This window comes from Haliotis cracherodii, unplaced genomic scaffold (genome assembly GCF_022045235.1).
Source record: "Haliotis cracherodii isolate W230 unplaced genomic scaffold, xgHalCrac1.p SCAF_13, whole genome shotgun sequence".
Taxonomy (NCBI): domain Eukaryota; kingdom Metazoa; phylum Mollusca; class Gastropoda; order Lepetellida; family Haliotidae; genus Haliotis; species Haliotis cracherodii.
This window is the reverse complement of record NW_027266268.1, coordinates 13,297,269-13,317,436: the sequence shown is the minus strand read 5'-3', so window position 1 is coordinate 13,317,436 and position 20,168 is coordinate 13,297,269. Positions and strand designations below refer to the sequence as shown.

General features: G+C 38.9%; 2 protein-coding genes across 2 annotated transcripts; both read right to left on the bottom strand.

Moving 5' to 3' along the window:
• Positions 1-5,574: 5,574 nt before the first annotated feature.
• On the bottom strand, positions 5,575-7,963 carry LOC139458940 (uncharacterized). Its single transcript, XM_071240378.1, has 3 exons — positions 7,936-7,963; positions 6,111-6,169; positions 5,575-5,796 (listed from the first exon to the last, which is right to left on the bottom strand). The coding sequence occupies exons 1-3, from the start codon at positions 7,961-7,963 to the stop codon at positions 5,575-5,577; spliced, it is 309 nt and encodes a 102-aa protein (XP_071096479.1).
• On the bottom strand, positions 7,784-18,436 carry LOC139458939 (glycoprotein-N-acetylgalactosamine 3-beta-galactosyltransferase 1-B-like). The gene is made up of 4 exons (XM_071240377.1): positions 18,196-18,436; positions 14,525-14,694; positions 10,270-10,919; positions 7,784-9,630 (listed from the first exon to the last, which is right to left on the bottom strand). Exons 2-4 carry the CDS (start codon positions 14,661-14,663, stop codon positions 9,505-9,507), a joined length of 915 nt encoding a protein of 304 aa, XP_071096478.1. The 5' UTR covers positions 14,664-14,694; positions 18,196-18,436; the 3' UTR covers positions 7,784-9,504.
• Positions 18,437-20,168: the final 1,732 nt, after the last annotated feature.

The following is a 20,168-nucleotide window of genomic DNA, read 5'->3' as shown; positions in this document are numbered from 1 at the left end:
CATAATATTGATGAAAATCGTTTTCAAGGAACGATGCATCTATGGAAAGCGTGTACCATGGGGGCAGCCATGTTGGAAGCAAGGGACATCATAATTGAGGTTCTTGTTTCTTTAAAGTTTGTTGAGTCAGAAATGTGACATGCTATTGTCATGAATACTTCTTTACAAATTAAACTATACATATATAATTGATGTCGTCCGGTATGAATCATGACAACGATCATTATCATAAAGAATTTTCACATTAAAACGCATGTGTGTCTGGTACATCCACGCACCTGGCAGTATGTTTCTAAAAGGGAGAAATTGGGGTTTACACACTTCCGGCGCGGTGTTCCGTGGGAAGGGACATAACTCTTAATGACTATATGGACATTACCACTAGTAATATTTCTCCCTACGCGCACACTTGGTAAAACATGATCAACATACATCACTAGACAGCCTCACTACTATTAGTTTTTAACATTTGTGATCCACCTGAAGAAAAGAGACCTCATGGGTGCTAGGATATAATCGTGGTGTGACGTCATTAAGAAAGACGCCATGTGTGCGGACAGACCACACATATCTTATTTTTCTCTCGATAGTTCGTAATTTAATAAAAACATTATTTTATATAACATTTCAGCATAAATGTCTACTTTCAATTAATCTGACATTATATCTAAAAACTGCAATTAGTACATAAACAGTTGTAAGTCTGAAAATGGGACTTTGTAGAAAGAGAGTCCAAATGTTTGATGCCATGTATTTCTGTAATAAATATGCTTTGAAGCTTATGAACTGTATTTTGTGGTCCTAAGATACTGTCGTTTTAAAATATGATACGAAGTCAAAATGTGATTTTTCACACATAAGGCCCCTTATCTCATGGTGGACCACATTTCTTGAATACTCTGTGCCCATATTTCGATGGACAAAACTGACCAATATTGGCAAAACTGGCTGCGTAAAATAAAAATGATGAAAGATTTAACTGAAAATGAAGATTTTCTGCTCAGTCATGATGCCATTTATAGTATGTTAGATACACGCTTTAAAATGTTCAGAAGAGGGAAGATAGGAAACGGAACATAAAGTCGTCTAATAAGGTACCGGAATTCGCAGTGCAGATTCCAAATGCAGTTTGTGCAGTCACCTAGCCGTAGATCCGGTGTCATACTGTTTGCTCTAGAGTAAACAGATCAGTAAATGTACAGAGTGGTGTTTGAACACTGGAAAGGATTTAACAAACACATAAGTGTCCTCCGTGATTTAGACAGACAGACAGATTTATTTGTATAAAGGCCAACTGACCCATTGTACAAAATACATTTACATCATATTTATCTAAGAGTTACCTAATTGATACTGTATTTTGTTGAGAATACGTACATTAGAAATTTTGCAAAATGTATCACTGTATCAATGTTGGATAATTGACAGAGTCTTTCTAAACAAAAATAATGATTATTAACTGTCTTTGGGATATACATTTCCCGCCGACTTGCATCAAGAGGACAATTGTATATAACATGAAGTTCATCCTTAATTACATGACGGTCTTTACATAAGACGGCATCATCCTCAATATTAGCTACACCCCTACGAACAAGTTGAATACCAAAAGTATTTTGTCCACATCTAAATTTGGTTATTAGCCTTCTATATTCACAATGCTTATTATTTGATACATAATTTTCGCAAACGATATAATATTTATGCAGTTTATAGAATGAGAGGATCTTGCTGCCTAGAGATGCATGCAGGATATGCATTTATTCGGACATGAAAATAATATTGCGAAAACCATCTTGTGATTCTTTAAACACACCGCGAGCATCTTACAAAATATATGGGTAAATTTACAATTTGGAACCAAACGGTGTCGCCAAGTGAACCATATCCAGTACAAGCAACTGAATACACACGCCAAGTATTAAAAGAAAGACAGTTTGGAGAATAATACGATTTTTTTCTTCTGAAAATGATTTATAATCAGTTAGAATTTTAATCGTTTGTATTTTCACTTTTATCATATCATAAACGTAACCGTTTTCGCCAAACCTGGACCATTTTCACTTTGACCTTTCGTCCCATTATCTTCATAGCATCAAAGGTAAATGAAACTCATCAGCGCAGCCTGAAATGGAGAATGGTATGCGTACTAAAGAATTGTTTTGAGCCCGATAGATCATGTCGACATAGGATCGGACTATGTTGTTATCTGTACAGGATTACGTTTTGTTTTTGTTTGTTTGGTGTTTAACGCCGCACCCAGCAATAGTCCAGCTATATGACGGCGGTCTGTAATTAATCGAGTCTGGGTCAGACAACGCTAAGTGTAGAAAAGGATGATGTGGTGAGATGAATTGGGGTTTAACGTCGCGTTTCAGATTATTGTACTTATATAGCGGTGTGTGTGTGTGTGTGTGTGTGTGTGTGTGTGTGTGTGTGTGTGTGTGTGTGTGTCGGTTTGTACTAGCCCGGAGTAATGCCGGTTGTTTTGTGCTTGCCCGCTGAGATAACATGCATACTAAAGCCAAGCTACCTAGTCCTCGTTCTGTCTCCTTTGTGTCGAGTGCCGGGCCGGGAGAAACAAGTACCATTTTTGAATCACTATGTAGACGCGTCTCAAACCACCAACCTTCCGCTCTCAGGGCAGACGCTCTGTCCACAAAGGAAGAGTCAGGAAAAGATGGACAGGGGGTCTAATAGTGTATTTACAGGAGAACAAGAAAGAAAAGCCCTTAGATTAGGATGGAAACACCATTGCTTATTCACAATCCAATAACTATGGGACTGATCTAGTCTGTCTTACAGACCCTGATACAAATATATCAAATACAGCCCATGCAAGTCTATAATGTTTGGCAAGTCTAGATTATTGCAGTATCTGAAAATTAAGAGAGTCTCTGGGGATCCCTTTTATTATATTTGTATTAAGATAATTGAACAACTGGTTTTTTCTGTACGATATGTTCATTTCAGAGACTAGATGTTAGTCTAGGACTTACCCTATTTGTCACGTTAAGTGTTTTAATCCATTAAGAGTAGTCAAAACTACTAGCTCAACCTGTGAGTATTCTTTATTACCTCAAAGATCTCAAATTTACATGTCAGTCCGTATGTTCTTGTGTATATTACAACTTTTTAGAAATCACATAAACTAGCAGTGCAGAAGGTGTTTTTTTTATTGCCATGTAACTTTTTACACTTGTATATGGTTTACTTGTATATGGTTTTAAAAAGCGAATTCATTTATCAAATTTCTAAGCGATAGTTAAAGAGTACGGTAGGAGTAATCGAATGGAGAATATTTATATTGTCGATATGTTCAAAGTGTATTTTGTGTATAGACGGAATAAAAAAAAAATGTCAATTAAATTTTTACGTCTTTTCTACGCGACATTTATTTCTCTACAGTTGAGAGGAGTCTTCCAGCATGTTTTGCAAGAAAATTCCTGATGGTATTTTACCTACACTTCGATGACAATTGAAGAAATAATGAAGAGTCAACTTTCCTGAAATGTTTTGCAACATTCCCATGACATATAAAAAATACTTTGTTTTTAGTAGTGTGAATATATACATATATATATATATATATTTGTTAATATCTATTTTAAAAAAAATGCACCATAGCCTATAGGCTGTGCATCACATTTAACAGTGACAATATTATGTATCGTTTGTGATGTACGTACAGTGCGACACGTTAACATTTGTTTAACTCTCTCGCTCTCCTGAGTTCACCTGATTTTGCGACCTACATGGCGTTTTGGCACCTTGTTGATATATCGCATCAAGGTTTTCCTGCTTTGTTTTTACCATCAATGCAGCAGGCGGGACTCTCTAAAAGTCCTAAAAAATGTGTCGCGCTGGAATTTATTTCGAAAAGTCAATCGACTCGGCGTTTATTCGAGGCAATCGTTGTGAAAACTTTTGATACACATCAGCCAAGTGTTGAATTTGTGCCGTTTGCTATGTAATTTTAACTTTATTTTTGAGTTTCCAAGGCAACATGTTGGAATGATGTTGAAATAAGTGTAACGTTCATTTCTGGGTCATAATTCATAAGATGTTCACCATTAATAACGTATACACATCAGAGAAGAGCCGGACTAGTGAAATCTGTTATTCATGAAACTGTAAATCTTTAGATCTCGCGTGAAATCAAATAAATGGAAATCGTATAAATTTGGGGGGATTCGTTTCTGGAACTATATTCATAAACGGATTATTCATATTAACTCTGGAAATTGATTGACAAAGATCCACATGTAGATTGCGTCCAGATTCCATCATTTAGGCGAGATGAGTGAAATGGGGTTTAACGTCGCATCCAAGTTTATTGCACCTATATAACGACGTGCATGCACGTGCGTGTTTGTGTGGCTGCTTAAACTAGTCCGGACTAACGCCGATTTTATAGTGCTAGCCCACACAGTGCTATCCCAGTTTAACATGAATACCCTACTCAGACACAGTGTACTGACTCCGAGCCGACCAGTCCTTGTTTTAGCCCCTTAATGTCGAGCGCCATGCAGGCGGGGTAAGAACATGTACCATCTTTTAACGTCTTTTGGTAAGACGTAGCCGGGGATAGAACCCCGGACCTTTTGCTCTCCTGGCTGACGCTCTATCAACTAGACCACTGAAAGCCCTATCATCTAAGTCAGCTTTAGCTATAATTCATGAAGGACATTCACTCATTTGTGCATATTCAAAGAGAGACTATAGTATTTGCCACCCTGTTGATATGGCCGGAATATTGCTAAAAGCGTGGGGATACTTGAAGGCAGCTCCATAATTGTGTGTAGACAGTGTCTATGTTTGTATTCATAGGTTTGTTTGTTTGTCTGTTGTTTCACGCCGCACTCAGCAATAGTCAAACTATATAACGACGGTCTGTAAATAATTGTGTCTGGACCAGACAATCCAGTGACTGACATCATGAGCAACAAACCCTGCTCGATGGCTTCAAACCTATCTCACTCACTCGGTTATGCATGACAAGGCTCCAAGGATTGCACAAATTGATCTCATCGCTACAAGTATTGTAAGTCTATGTTAAGGGATACATGATTGCTCTGTGCCGGTGAACCTTACTCTGTATCAAAGATGTTGAAAAGGGTGCAAAGAAATGTGATAAAATCCTTATCCTTATCCACCAAGTAGACGATGATATAAAACGGTATATGTCATTTCTACACATAGAAAGGGTTGCTTGGTTGTTTTTCATTCTATCTGATGAACAAAAGTTTTGTGTTATATAACAAAAAGAAAGAAAAAACCAAGACAATCTTTAAAAGTTAATACTGATTGTTAATCAGTTTAATCAATGAAAAGCAAAAGTTAAATCTTGTCCAAAAGGGCCAAAATGTGTTACTCAAAATATACGTTTTTAAACCTTATAATAAAGATGGAATCCATTTATGAAAAAAACCCAAAAGCAAAATATTCCGAAAGGTTCGAAGAGTATAAAAACGTCCAGAAGGTCAACAATAATGTCACAATTTTTTTTTTATAAGATTTAAGGTAATTAATTATTATATGACACAACTTCCACGAGCGTAGCAAGATGTCACTCTAAGCGTCCATCTTGACACGGAAAACTCTCCTCAAGAACCCAGAAACACGTGACAGGAAGACTCGAACCCGGGACTGGGTCGGGGTGTCGTCATCATCGAGGTTGATATCGACGAAGTGAGGGGCATCACGGAGGACCGGGGTAGGGTCAGGGATAGAGGTGGGAGGGACGGGCAGTTCTGACAGGGGTTCAAGGATGGTCATGTATCTCCCAGTGGGATGCTGACAGAAAAGGTGAGAAGGACATAAAGAGAGTGACAGAGGATGATAGTAAATAGAGAAAAGGTTGTAGGAAATAAATCGATTTAGCAAAACTAATGAGGTTAGGAGAACGTTAATGTTTAACATATGTGATTATTACTACACATATATACTAGTGTAAATGTGTCTAAATCAATTGTGCACTGTTTATGTTTGTATGGCGTTGTGTCAGTAACAGATTAAATGGTTAAATCCACGACACTCGTGAAATACAAAACACAATTTCAGTTTTACAACAACTCTGAATGTAAATTACTGATTCCTAAGACACCCACTTGGCGAGGAGGGGCCCAGATGTCAAAGTTCAAGGGGAACCTGATCACAAGGTCAACAGCTGTGGGAAAGAAGGGATGAAAGTCTTAAATAAGGATGAACTAGGCTCCCAGGCAGTATATAAAAGCTTAAAGTTATCATGTTGATCCATTGCCATTCGATTCAAATAATACATGACAAATTAATAAGTTAAGGGTGATGATCACATCACTGAATCAAATCTTGTCACCCCATAGACATATGGATATTCTAGGATAATTCTAGTCAGGGCCTTTGGGATTTTGGCCCATAAATCTAAAGAAGGTCCACATTTTCCAAACCATCAGGGCTTTATAACATTGTGTTATGTAGGCATAACATAGAAATTGTTTCAAATTTCTCCTGACAATGCTAAATGGGCCCACATCAGAAAATTCCTGGAATGATCCCTGAAAGTTGCACATACCTTTGTTAGATACTATACACTCATTACCTTTGGACCATTAGAGTTGCTAAGCATTTTTAAAGATAATGTAAATATATGAAGGAAGTAGAACAATATACATGTAGTGTATTGGGTGTAGACTGAACATGAAGTACTACCACGTATATATGAATCAGTGCTATAAATATAATTATATTTAGTTGACACAAAGATACACAGTGTTTGTATAGCAGCGTTAGAAACTAACAGTTTCAGTCCACTAGTCCTTGTAATGATAAGGTATGGCAAAACACTTAAAAATGGCACTTTTCTACTAGTCCCTTTGATATCTTAAACATTGGGCAGTTTGGCAGGGACTATAGGACTCGTATAGATGCATAGAACAAAGAATGGAAACCAAATTTAGTGTTTGTGTGCACCACTGTCAGTGAGTAGGGAACATATCTGCCACTTGCCCAAACCATTGTTCTATTTCCCAATGTTACAGGATACTAACAAATAGGAAGATTTAGTCATTAAAGGGTTTAAGTGAAAAAAAAATTGAATGTTGTCAATGTTGGGATTAAAGCTTAGACAAAAAAAAATATTTGTTTTTCGCTCGATCTTAATGTGTATGGTCTAATAATAAGACTGTTGAAACATGTTAACATTGTCGATCTATTTGAAACGTTCATAGGTAGCGAAGCACTCGTAAAGGCATCATCATAACGCTCACTGGTCAAACTGGAGGCTGGTGTTTACATCTGTACTAGTTCGTTTGAAAGGTTCCTGGTCTATTATATAATATAGTTACTTTCTCAATAAGATTCAGTGAAAAAAGGCAGCATTTTGTTCAGATCTGTTTCTCATAAGATAAAAATTTATATTTAACCTGAAGACAAAACCCCGTTGAAGATAACACTGATAGATATGAAACTCAACCTAGAAATTGGATATCCAATAAGTATCAATTGTGAATAAATTTCTTATTCTGAAAAGAATTATCCATCACAACTGTGGGAAACAGTATTGGTGTAGGTGTGGGTTGGAACCATAGTTAGTTAATTTTGGTTTAGTCTCATGGGACCCCCCCCCCCCCCCCCCCAATTCGCCTCGGGAAAAAATATTAGTTTTAGATGACCAGTTCAGATACAACTGAAGTAGACATGGTACATTCATGATTGTAATTAAATTTAAGGACAATCTGAAAAAAAACCCACTAAAATATGATTGTAATGTTTATTAATAGACTGAAAAGGTTGAGAAGGAGTGTGGTGACGTGAAAAAGATCTTCACACAGGACAAATAATCATGGTATTTGATGGCAGTAAGTTCTGGGAGTTTCAATTTCGTTACTTTAGATTGAATTAGTAGATAAAAGAAATAATAACAAGACAATAACTACTTTAGAAATAAAGAAATACCTTGAGAGTATGAGCTCATAGTGTTCATAAACGTAGATGAGCAAAACACGATCAAACACGAGCAGAAATGTAGCAATGAGATAGCAGTACGATACTAATAATCGCGTTATCAGTAGTGAAACTGTCGTCATGGCGACGTCATAAATCTCGCGAGACTGTCGTAATCGGCTTGACTGTTTTTTCTTCTTTCTCTACGCAAGTCAGGATCCCAGTCATGTTTCCAGTTGGCATGGTGTGAGTTGTTTAAAGAGGAAAAAGACAGGTTAGCTGTGATGATAAAAATATTGGGAACACAGGGAAAACAAAACCGAAACAATGATTTTGCGCTACACTGTATAGTGTACAAGTCATTAAGTCTCGATCTTCATATAAAGGCTGTCTTTCCGGTGAAAAGTGAAGGTGAAATGAATAGGTAAAACAAATACCCAAGTAGTAACAGGAACCTTCCGAAGTAAATGACAAACAACAACAACAAAAAACAAAAACAAAACAAAAACAGGCCAAGGTAAAAAAATCGACAGCGTTCAAAAGTTAAAATTTAGGATATACATCAGGTGAGGTGAAATGGGATTTTAACGTCAGGCAATTGGTAAACAGGAATTTTAAGCTTTCAATTTTAATTTCGTGCTTCCCAGACATTTCAACAGAGGTAGGATTTATGTCTTATGCCAAACTTATAAACTTTTCAGTATCATCTAAGAAATGTAAGATCAATTATTTATATACCTTGACAATGTGAGAACTGAGCAGAACTTAAACATAAATAGCTTTGTGGAACGGGTGGCCCAGTCGTCTAAGGCGCCGCAATTCGCCGTGCCGAACTGGTCGAGTCGGAGTCAATCTAATGCCTGTTACTGTTTGGGTAATTTTAACCAATTCACTTCCCCAGCTCTTTCCACGGATCTAGCCTCTTATGAAAGTCGAGTGTTATTATCCAACTTAAGAAGAGTACAGAGTAGTCCTTAATGAAGGAACTGTATCAAATGTCTTGTTGGTTTTTTTTGTATTTACCACCAGATTATGATGCTCAGCATCCATATTTTCTTGCATGTCCATTTTCGTATGATAAAGACCCAGGACCAGTTCACCTCCATAGCTTCGGCTGTGACGTCACCATTTCTACACAGAATTCCCTCGAATCAGAACTAGTAAAAAACTCATCTGAGCAAGAGTTCGACATAGATCTATAAAAAAGATCGAGCGAGCGTTCTCTTACATAAATATACGGTAGATACAATAATAAACAAATTCTCTTCATTATAGGTTCACAGCCTTTCACAGGGATATAGTTATCATCCATTGTAATGACAATATAACAAACTGTAATCATAGTAAAGCCTCCATTCCTCAGTATCTCTATCAAACAATGATGAGTAAATGTTCCATGTATTCCCTTGCATCAAAGATAAACTGGTTCCAGGTTTTCTGCGAGATGTGAAAAATAACCGGACCAAGGACAACATCCTCGATAGCCTCGGGTATGGGTCCAGGTATATAATGAAATAAAATACCGTGGACAATAGAGGATGACCTCACAGATGACAAAAAGGAAACCGAGAGATCGTTGTATTAAGTTAAGACTGTCCCGCCATCTCCAACATGGCGTACATGATATAGGTAGAACTCCACAGCCTTCATGTTCCGACCTTGTATGTAGTGAAATGTCAGGGGCAGATCACTAATGTTCATCGCTCCCTGCAACAGACAAGACATGAGTGAGCTAACGTTGTTTAATGCCGGAGTCGACAAAAGGTCATCAATATCACGCCTTTAACTGAGTTTTGACTAGGCAAACCAGTGACGGAAAGCACAAGTAACGATTCACGACTCATTTTAAATAGTAGTGTCTTCCCGATAATGCCACCCCACCGAACCGAATAAATAGACAGACCAAATAAAATAAAATCCAACGTTTTCAAAAACAAAATATAAATTATCGTTGGGCAACTGGACATGCTAGATGTTCTCAAATATATTGCGTTGTAAATTTAAAAAATGAACGTTGTTAAGCCCTCACTGAAAAAAAGATTCCGGATTAGTACAGGTACCCACTAATTATGTTGGTAAAAGGCGACAAATGGATCGGGTGGTTGGGCTCGGTAACTTGGTCGATGGCGTACCCCGACGACGTGGATCGCTGCTCACAATATCAGTCACTGGATTGTCTTTTCAAGACTCGATTGTATACAGGCCGTCGTTATATAACTGGAATTTTGCTGAGTGTGAAGTAATAAAACAAGCAATAAACTAATATTGGTGTCCCCCACCGTATAAGCGTTGGGATATCGCTAAGACCGGTTTCAAGACTTACTCCCTCTCTCACTCTATACTCACAGTTCTGTAGCCATACGCTGACACGGAGTTGAGGTATCTGTCCCCAGCTTCCATGTGGGTGAGGGGGTGGTAGGCGTGGAACCGGGTCCTATTCTTTTTATCCAGCGTGTTGACAAGCTTGACCCCCAGGTTGTACATGCAGTGACCCACGGCTGCGTCCTCGATGCCACCCTTATATGGACACGCAGTCTTATTACTTCCACGCTCACCAAATCTTTTCAAAGCCTCTTTACTCAGCACATAACCGGCACCTCCGCTGTTGTAACCTTGGGGTGTGAATCTCGAAAAGGTAGCTCCGAAATATAGTCCCTGATTCTTATCAAACTTGGACAGGTAGAACTTGAGATTGTCTACGATTACATAAGTGTCATCGTCAGCCTTTAGAAACCAATCAGCCTGGTTGAAATAATGTTTATACACGTAGCGGAATGCGTGGTAAGTTTTGTCAGTGAGATGGCTTCGTCCTTCCGAAACGTTGAGACCAATGACAGAAAGGGCTTTATTTTCTACCGAGCTGAAGAAGAGGAGCACGTCACATCTCTTTCCCCACGTCTCTCTGACGTATCTAGCCTTTTTCTGTAGGTTGCTGGGCATCGTCATTACCCAGCACAATAGACGGACGCTGCGCAGTGTCTCTGCCATAGACCTACCTGAAGAACATGAGGTCAAATACTTATTGCAGTGTCATAACTCAAGTAGAGTTACAGTTCTATTTTGTTTGTTCTTTAACGCCCCACTCGGCAATATTCCAGCTGTATGGCGTCGGTCTGTAAATAATCCAGTGATTAAAACCATGGGCATCGATCTACGCAATCGTGATGCGATGACTTGCATCAACCAATTCCGGGAGCCTGACCACCCGATACCGTTAGTCACCTCTCACAACAAAGACGGGTTGTTGAAGACCAAATTTGAACCGGATCTTCACGGGTTTACAGCTCTGTCATTAACTTGAAGAACAAACCCAAAACAATAGTGCCACGGCAATGTCGATCTACTCGTGAATGAATGCTGTTTAACGCCTCGGTCAGCAATATAAAAGCTCTATCATGGCGGCATATTCATAATCGAGTCTTGACCAGACAAACCAATGGTTGTCACTACCATCAACGTCCCACGTCGTCGGGGTATGGTATTCCAATACAGTCGCCTCTTTGGACAAGCAACGTGGTGCTAGGTTTACCTTAGATATTTGGTGTATTGATGACTGCGGCATAAACAACAAACAAAAATCAGTTTAAAACCATCTCATTAAAATAAGATCTTTACTCCGATGAAACACCTCTCTATGAAAGCTTAATGGTGCCACTTTGGTAGCATAATTATATATTTTTTAAATCGAAATTTCTCGTTATTTTAATTATTTTCTCGAAATTTCGATTATTTTCTCGTTATTTCAAGTTTATCGAAAAAACTCGAAATTTCGATTTTTATTCTCGCTGTTTCGATTTTTTTCTTTGCTACAAATATTTTTCGTTATTTCCATTATTTTCTCATTACTTCAAGTATATCGAAAAGAGATCGAGAAAATTGTATACAACTTCCTATTAAAGGGGCACTGATCTAACGCAATTCCCCAGGACTGGTTGTTGCCTTTGTTATTGTTTTTTCCCAGTGAGTACCCGGATGTATAGCATAAATCTAGACTAGTTCGCGACCTCTGCTGCGCCATTCGTAAGCGCATTAGTCACTTTTATGGGTAGTAATAAGGACGTATGGTCACATTGATCAACAAAATGAAATACTGTTTTCGAGATAATAAGGAAATGTAGGTATCTTTGTGGGTAGCATCGGTGGTGACGAAGTTTTGATAAGTCACTTGCTTGGCAAGTTTGCGATTTTCGTTTACACTATTTTGACTTGCAACACAAAGTAAATATTTCACCCGAGCATTGTTTTTTTTATAGTATGTATATTTTTTTACTGTCAAAATGTGTAACATTTTCAAATTTATTAAACGTCTAAATATTCAGTTATTTTTCAAAGTGACTGAAAAAACCCATTTCCATCTGTATTATTATAATAACGAACTCCAAACATTTTGATGTTTAATATCATCACCAAGAGACTGAAAATGTTACGTTGAAAAGTACATGTCTATGTTGTTTGGCTTCTAATCCTACATAATAATCTGTTGTGATGTTTGTAGGCCCTTTTGATCGTCTTAATCAATCTGGGCAGATTTTTTTAGTCAAAATGACTGAAATATTTGCACATTTTATAAATTGCCTGAGAGAATCACATTTTACAAACTGACGGTAATATATACACGCTTACAAAGGAAAAGACCTGTGAAAACAACGTCTATCGCGCATCGAAGAATTTCTCAACCAAGACGTAGAGAAACAAGAACGAATCGGTTCAAAAGAAGGAAAACAAAATGCAAATACTATAATTACAACCTACCAAAGTTATGTGTATAAATTTTAGGCAGCTTCCTTGCTCGTGAATGTATCCATGAATATCCACAAAAAGGAACAATATCCCACTCGTCTGCAGCTGTACAAAGAAACGTATTCGATGTCACGTGTCTCTGTGACAATCAAATATTTTAAAAGATATATATCGTTTCGGGATATTATAACCCGTGTTCGTTTCTCAAATGATCACTTGGATTGTTTCAGGTGTTTTACATAGGTGTCAAGTCTCAATGGTCGGCTGGGAAAGCCCACGTGACAACTATTTTCATAACGTCCACGGTTCCTAAAACATCCATTGAGTGATAGATAACAATGATCAATCAAACAACGTATTATCAGTTAACCCTTTGAACAAAGTATGTTGTTTTTACATCGGCACTTCACGCCATGGTATGAGTGTATTCCCTTTGTTTTAGTAAACCTAGACATGTAAACACTCACTTTTGACATATCAACTGTGCAAGATAACAGTAATTAATCAATCAACGTATTTTCTGTTAATGACCAGGAACGATCCGTTGATTTACAAAAAAAAAGTAAATCAACTGATCATTCGCCTCTTGCTGGTCTGCCACGTGCATATTACATAACACACATTTCACCTCACTTCAAACCTGGATTTAGATTGAATAATCACCCCAGACACAATAAATGCCAAATGGGAACCTTTGTCAGGTAATCTAAGTGGTGCTACCACTAATTGTACCTGTAATAAATACATTAACTGAGCATCAAGTGATTGACGACAAATACACAATCGTAGGGTTATACGAGAAAACGTGGATGACAACAAGGGAGTAGTAATCGTATTATTGACGCAATCCGAAATCCGAAAATGCTTTCACTGCAGGGATCCTTTTTTAGTATTAACCTATAACCATCTGGGGTATTTCCAAATGACGACATCCGATGAGCTCCGCCGTTCTTTTTCTTTGTTTGTTTAGGCTGAAGAGATTAATTAACATGCGCCCTTTGTCTAAATCTTTATAGATCACAGTTAACCAATCAGTGTTTATGCAAAAATGCGTAAAACAAATATTGCCTCCAGCCTCCAAGTTTATTTAGCTGTCCTTGCAGACGGTAGCCCAGTCTCTGGTCACGCTCAGTTGCGTTACGTATCATCCGGGTACTCACGGGGGAAAAAACAATAACAAAGGCAACAACCAGTCCGGGGAAATGCGTTAGATCAGTGCCCCTTTAACTGTAAAATAGTTTACAACCGCCCGTCATTTTGTATACGGAGTGAGCGACCGGTATCCATGCCGTTGACAGTGAAATCATATCTAATATCACATTGTTGCCCGAGCCATTACGTAGCAAACGGAATAAACCAAGTTAACCCGAACGATCTGATCGCCCAATGACAATAAACGTAGGATTTTGCCACCAGTGTGTCTAATGTCTCATACATCACGTGTCTGTATATAATTTCGCAAGTGATCACTTCGGGCTTTCCTCCCACATCAAGCTGACACGCCGTGATATAACTGGAATACTGTTAAAAGCGGCGTTAAACCCAATTCACTCACTCCCTTATTTCACAAATGTATTAGTGCCTCAAAGGTCACATTGTATGTTTTAGACTAGTGTGTACTAGGCTATTTGCGTTATAGTGTCTATTTTATAGTATAAATGCCCGGATACAATAAAAATTGTTCACTTACCGGTATAGTTGGTGTATATATATATATATATATATATATATATATATATATATATATATATATATATATATATATATATATATATATATATATGTAACACGTGACTCTCCCTCAATCTCTGTCTGCCTCTCTTTGTCTAACCCACCCCACCCTCTCTCTTTCTCATATTACCTCGTAGGCCGGCCTGAATGCTCTTCCCAAAGCTTGCAAGTGCCGTGTTTGTTTGGAGGGGACTAGTCAATAATACAGCCAGTGACGTCACAATAACCACGAGGCAGATCACCACGCCCTGCATCCATTTCAACGCCATGTTGTACACAGGGGAACGGTACACCCTGAAACTGAAATATATCAACGTGGATTCTGGGGTTTTGTCGAAAAATATGTTCCCAAACAATATTCAAAAAGAAGTATTATTCATTCAAAAATTGTGGTATATTTAATGGAAAGAGAAGACTGTTTAAGGTTTCTTGAATATCAAGACAGGGTCGTTATGTTACCGGAAGTTCCTAGATGTATTCGAGGCCGGCGTTTTATATCACCCCAAAGAAGTTAAAGAACACCTGATTTTGTCATATGACTATAGATAACCATCATAGATGGTGGTTCTTTCAAAACACAGCCACCCGATTGTGGATGCTCTTTAACCCATTTTGAGAAGCACCCGTGAATATCTGGGTTAGAATAGGTCTTCAGCAACCCATCCGTGTCGTAAGAGGCGACTAGGCCTGTTGTAAGAGGCGACTAACGGGATCGGGTGGCCAGGCTCGCTTACATGGTTGATGCATGTCATCGTACCTCAGGTGCGTTGATAGACGCTCTTAGTACCAAATCACTGGATTGTCTGGCCCAGACTCAATTATTTACAGACCGCCGTCATGCGGCGTTAAACAACAAACAATCAACATTTTATAGGTGGAAGTTTTCTAATTGACACGTTAAATACCATTTAGTCCATAACAATTTATAATTGAACAAAATGTGGCAGATGAGAAAAGCACTGAAAATGTATTTTAACAATCGTACACTGCGCAGATATTAATAGGATAAACATTTCTTGTTTAGGCTTTAACAGGACGAGTAGCTGGATTGAACGGCCCAAAGATACCGTGGAAAGGTACGTCGCATGACTAGCACGTGCTCTTCGTGGAAATCATGTCCCATATTTGGAAATGTGATTGTTGACGTTGGGCACCGAGGAGAATATTTTCAGCAACGTCTTACGCGTCTTTGAAAATGTGTTCCATTTTTGGAAGCGCTTTTCATTCATGAAAAATGTGAGGCTAATTATGACGAAACACCCGTGCTGCGGGTCCCTTTGTTGCCTATATACGTCTGCAAATGAGGTTCACATGTACTCACCGAAGTGCCGCTAAGACCGTGTGTTTTGACTAAATGGGCGTTATCCGCCCCTTGAATTTGCGCAGAAAGCAGATGGCAAATGAGAAGAACCAACGCTTGGAAATAAAAAAATAAAATTTCCTGGTACATTCAGCCAAACGTGTATTCTTGAAAATATACAGTGTTCATTGATGTCCACAATGAAAACATGATAATTTACGTGATATATGAGTAGTACGTTATAGTGCATCGTGGGACACTGGTGGCACAATGGGCTAAGTCCCTCTGATTTCCTCTGGTGCCGTGTCAGGATATGCTGGTCGTAGGTTCGAATCATAGAGTATGCCTTTGATCTAATAGCACCAAATCCGTGTCCGTACTCGTAGGTTCCACCAACGTGGTATTTCCTCACCAATTCAGCTGACGCCATGATGTATAAAATAATAACTGTTCAATGTGGCGTTTACCCTTGGGGATTCCGGGTAAGAATATAGGTCCCCAGCAACCTATGCTCTTCTCCCAATCAGGATTCCGGGTAAGAATAAAGATCCCCAGCAGGCTATGCTTTTCTCCCAATTGGGAATCCGGGTAAGAATATAGGTCCCCAGCAACCTATGCTCTTCTCCCAATTGGGATTCCGGGTAAGAATATAGGTCCCCAGCAACCTATGCTCTTCTCCCAATTGGGAATCCGGGTAAGAATATAGGTCCCCAGCAACCTATGCTCTTCTCCCAATCAGGATTCCGGGTAAGAATATAGGTCCCCAGCAGGCTATGCTTTTCTCCCAATTGGGAATCCGGGTAAGAATATAGGTCCCCAGCAGGCTATGCTCTTCTCCCAATTGGGATTCCGGGTAAGAATATAGGTCCCCAGCAACCTATGCTCTTCTCCAAATTGGAATTCCGGGTAAGAATATAGGTCCCCAGCAACCTATGCTCTTCTCCAAATTGGGATTCCGGGTAAGAATATAGGTCCCATGCAATCTATGCTCTTCTCCCAATTGGTACAGTAGTAAGATATATCATATTTTGGTCACATGTCCAGAGTGTTACATCTATGTCGGTCTCATTTTAAATAGGGCGCTCGGGTAGCCTAGTGGTTAAAGCGATCGCTCGTCACGCCGAAGACCCGTGTTCGATTCCCAACATGGGTACATGTTTTGAAGCCCATTTCTGGTGTCCCCCGCCGTGATATTTCTGGAATATTGCTAAAAGCGGCGTAAAACCATACTAACTCATTTGAAATATTGTACATGAATACAAAGCTATCAAGTGTAGTACATTAATATCACAGGAGTTCAATAAATTTGCAATTATAATATTTCTGTTATGAGGTAAGAAAACTATTTCTCAAGGGAACTTATTTCTTACATACAAAAAAGACATAGTTTTCATCCTAAATGAAGGTCACGTTCTTTACACCCAGATGCTGTATGAGGTTACCTGGTACATTTAACAATGCCCTTTAACGAATAATGTTGACTCGAAAGTTGTAAAGAGATATTCGAAATTTACACATTGCTCTAATCGTTTGTCTCTGAGTACAGTTATATATAATTCGGGTTGCAGAAGAGATTTTGTTTTAGCATAATGCATTAAAAAAGTAGACGACTCCAAACTGTGGTACCATGTTTGGAAATAACTATCTCTTGAGCGTCTTCTAAATGCAGACAAAACATGTTCTTATCACCAACATCTTGGAATAACCACACATACGCAAAACCACTATTAAATAACATTTGTCTCACATAGGATGCCCAATTTACTTTGCCATTCTCATCTAATACAGTAAGCATAACATAACTGTGGCGGGGGTATCGACTTGATATCGACTTAATATAAATGTCAATGCAAGAGAATAACCATCCAAGATTTTCTGCCGAAAGAGATTCCACTTGGCGTAAAGGGCAAATAGTTGTGGAAATTATATGAATGGACCACTGAAAATCTGTGATGACACCAGGTTCTCCCGAAAAGGGTGAGCATGTCCTGTCCTACCGGTAGTACCCGCATTCATACAATGTGCATAAAAAAGAAAGTATTTATTTATTTATTTATTGATTTATTTATTTAGTTAAGCTCTAAACAAAGATAACCACAAACTGACAGGTAAACGGGCGGGTCTGCACAATCGATGCAGTCAAGAGGGAAGGTTTAATTTGCTCGTGGGCCAGTAAGTTGTGTGCTGGCTTGTCGTCGATCAACTGTACCAACATGAACTCCACGTGCAGCGTCTCACACTACGCTCAACCACAGTCCCCTGTTCTCTCGGAACGGATTCTTCGGGTGCACGCGGAATGACCTATTACCCCAGTATGCTACTCCACCCAAGAACATCGACCGAGTTCGAACCATGTCGGAAGCAAAGTTAACCGCGTTCTGGGTGCATCTTGAAACCAATATGTAACTTCCTACACCAACATTATTTTAAAACTAAGGGAATTCAAAACATTGCTTTTAGACCTTATCGATAAGTATTCCAGCCATATCAGATGAAATTACCTGCTTGAAAACTGTTGAACTCCGCCCTTTTCCGCCCCAAACCTGTCACTGTGTCGAGGTATCCGTTCACGACAACAATAACACACACATGTAATGATCCCCGAGAATCGTCAAGTCCATGCGAGGACTGTGAAGTTGTAGGTGCATGTTTCTTGGGTAATGGCTTCACATTAAGGGATCACATTAATACAGTTTAGACCTCCGTCGCAATTTCTCAATGCTGCAGCACTGAGAAAGGTGTCAATGGACTGCGGCGGGCTCAATGAATTCCACTGTTACTGTGTTCAGGGTAGTGGTCACGTGACCAGTTATCATACTTCACACTTCAGTGTATCTCGGGTGAGCATGTCCTGTCCTACCGGTAGTATCCGCCATTCATACAATTTGCATAAAAAAGAAAGTATTTAATTATCTATTTATTTATTAATTGTAGCGCACGAAAGCGTTACGTAAATGTTGAAAAGTGTGTGCTGTGACTATGACTCTTTTTATGTTCTTTTAACTTGGAATCATTAATTTGTTATTTGGTCCCTAATCTAAGTGATATAGTGAATGTACAGGTTTGTTTTGTGAGCTGTTTCGTTTAAAGAGGGAAACTGGCATAAATGCTTCTAAAAAAAGCCAAAATAAAGCCAAAAAACCCCGGGAGGTCAAATTTCGCTGGGTAGAGTTGCGTATCTTAGTCGTTCCAGGGTCTGTTGATAACGGGTTCGAACCCTTTTTTTAATCACTTTCTTTCTATTTTTGTTTGCTTGTTTGTTTGCTGTTCACTCAGCAATATTCCAGCTACATGACGACGGTCTGTAAATAATTGAGTCAGGACCATAAAATCCAGAAATTGATATCATGAGCATCGATCCAGGCAATTTGGATACGATGACATGCATTAACCAAGTCAGCGAGCATGATCACCCGATCCCGTTAGTCGCCTCTTACGACAAGCATAGTCGCCTTTTACAGCAAGCATGGGTTGCTGAAGACCTATTCTATCCCGAATCTTTTTTTTATTTCTTTTTGAGTGTACAGACACACTCTATATTGGTATTGACACATTTATAAGAGAAAAATCGATGACACTATAATTACGTTAAGTACATCATATCATTTAGTGCTGTGTAAACACTGGGCATGGAATAAATCCAAGCTATGTGAACGGGTTGTGGCGGATATCTCTCATTAGTTACACGTCCCATTTGTCACACACCTCTATATTCCCAGTTGTTACACAGTCTGGAAGGAGGCAAGGAGGTGATTACCTCCTGAGTAATGGGCTAGGCCTAATTGGAGTACATAGGATTACCACAGAGAGCAAGGTATACAAATTGATTGCCAAGCTGGAGTTTTAGCACAAATGTTATTGTGAAATATGACATGAGGACAAGAAGGTCATAAACTTTCCATATATACATTCTGAATAGGCCATGAACGTGTTGTTAACATAGTCTTGAGACCATTCAAATTTGGTAAGCGAATCGTACATTCGTTTTTGTAGATGTATGACTTACAGTCCGTTTGCCTCTAAATGAGAACGATGAATTCCAAAATAACTCAAAATCGGGAATAGTCGATTAAATGTCAATACCGTACACGGCAAAACTGAATTGCTTGTGTCACTGCTGATGTCCGCAACTAAGTGATAAGCGCCTACTCTGGGTTTCCTCACACACCAATCTGACACACCCTGCTATAACCGTCTAAAAATGTCTGATAAAAATAGTAATGTTCGATCACGGGCCGCGTCACACCAAAAAACGTAAAAGCTGATATTTGTTGTTACCCTGTCCGGCGCTCGGCATCAAGGGGCTAAAAGAAGGACTGGTCGACTCGGAGTCAATATACTGTGTCTGAATGGGATATCCATGTTAAACTGCGACATGGTAGCTCAGTGAGCTTGCACTATAAGTCCGCATCAGTCCGAACTAGCACGCACGCAAATAATGTTTGGGTTCGTCCCCACTTTTCAGAGTAAAATA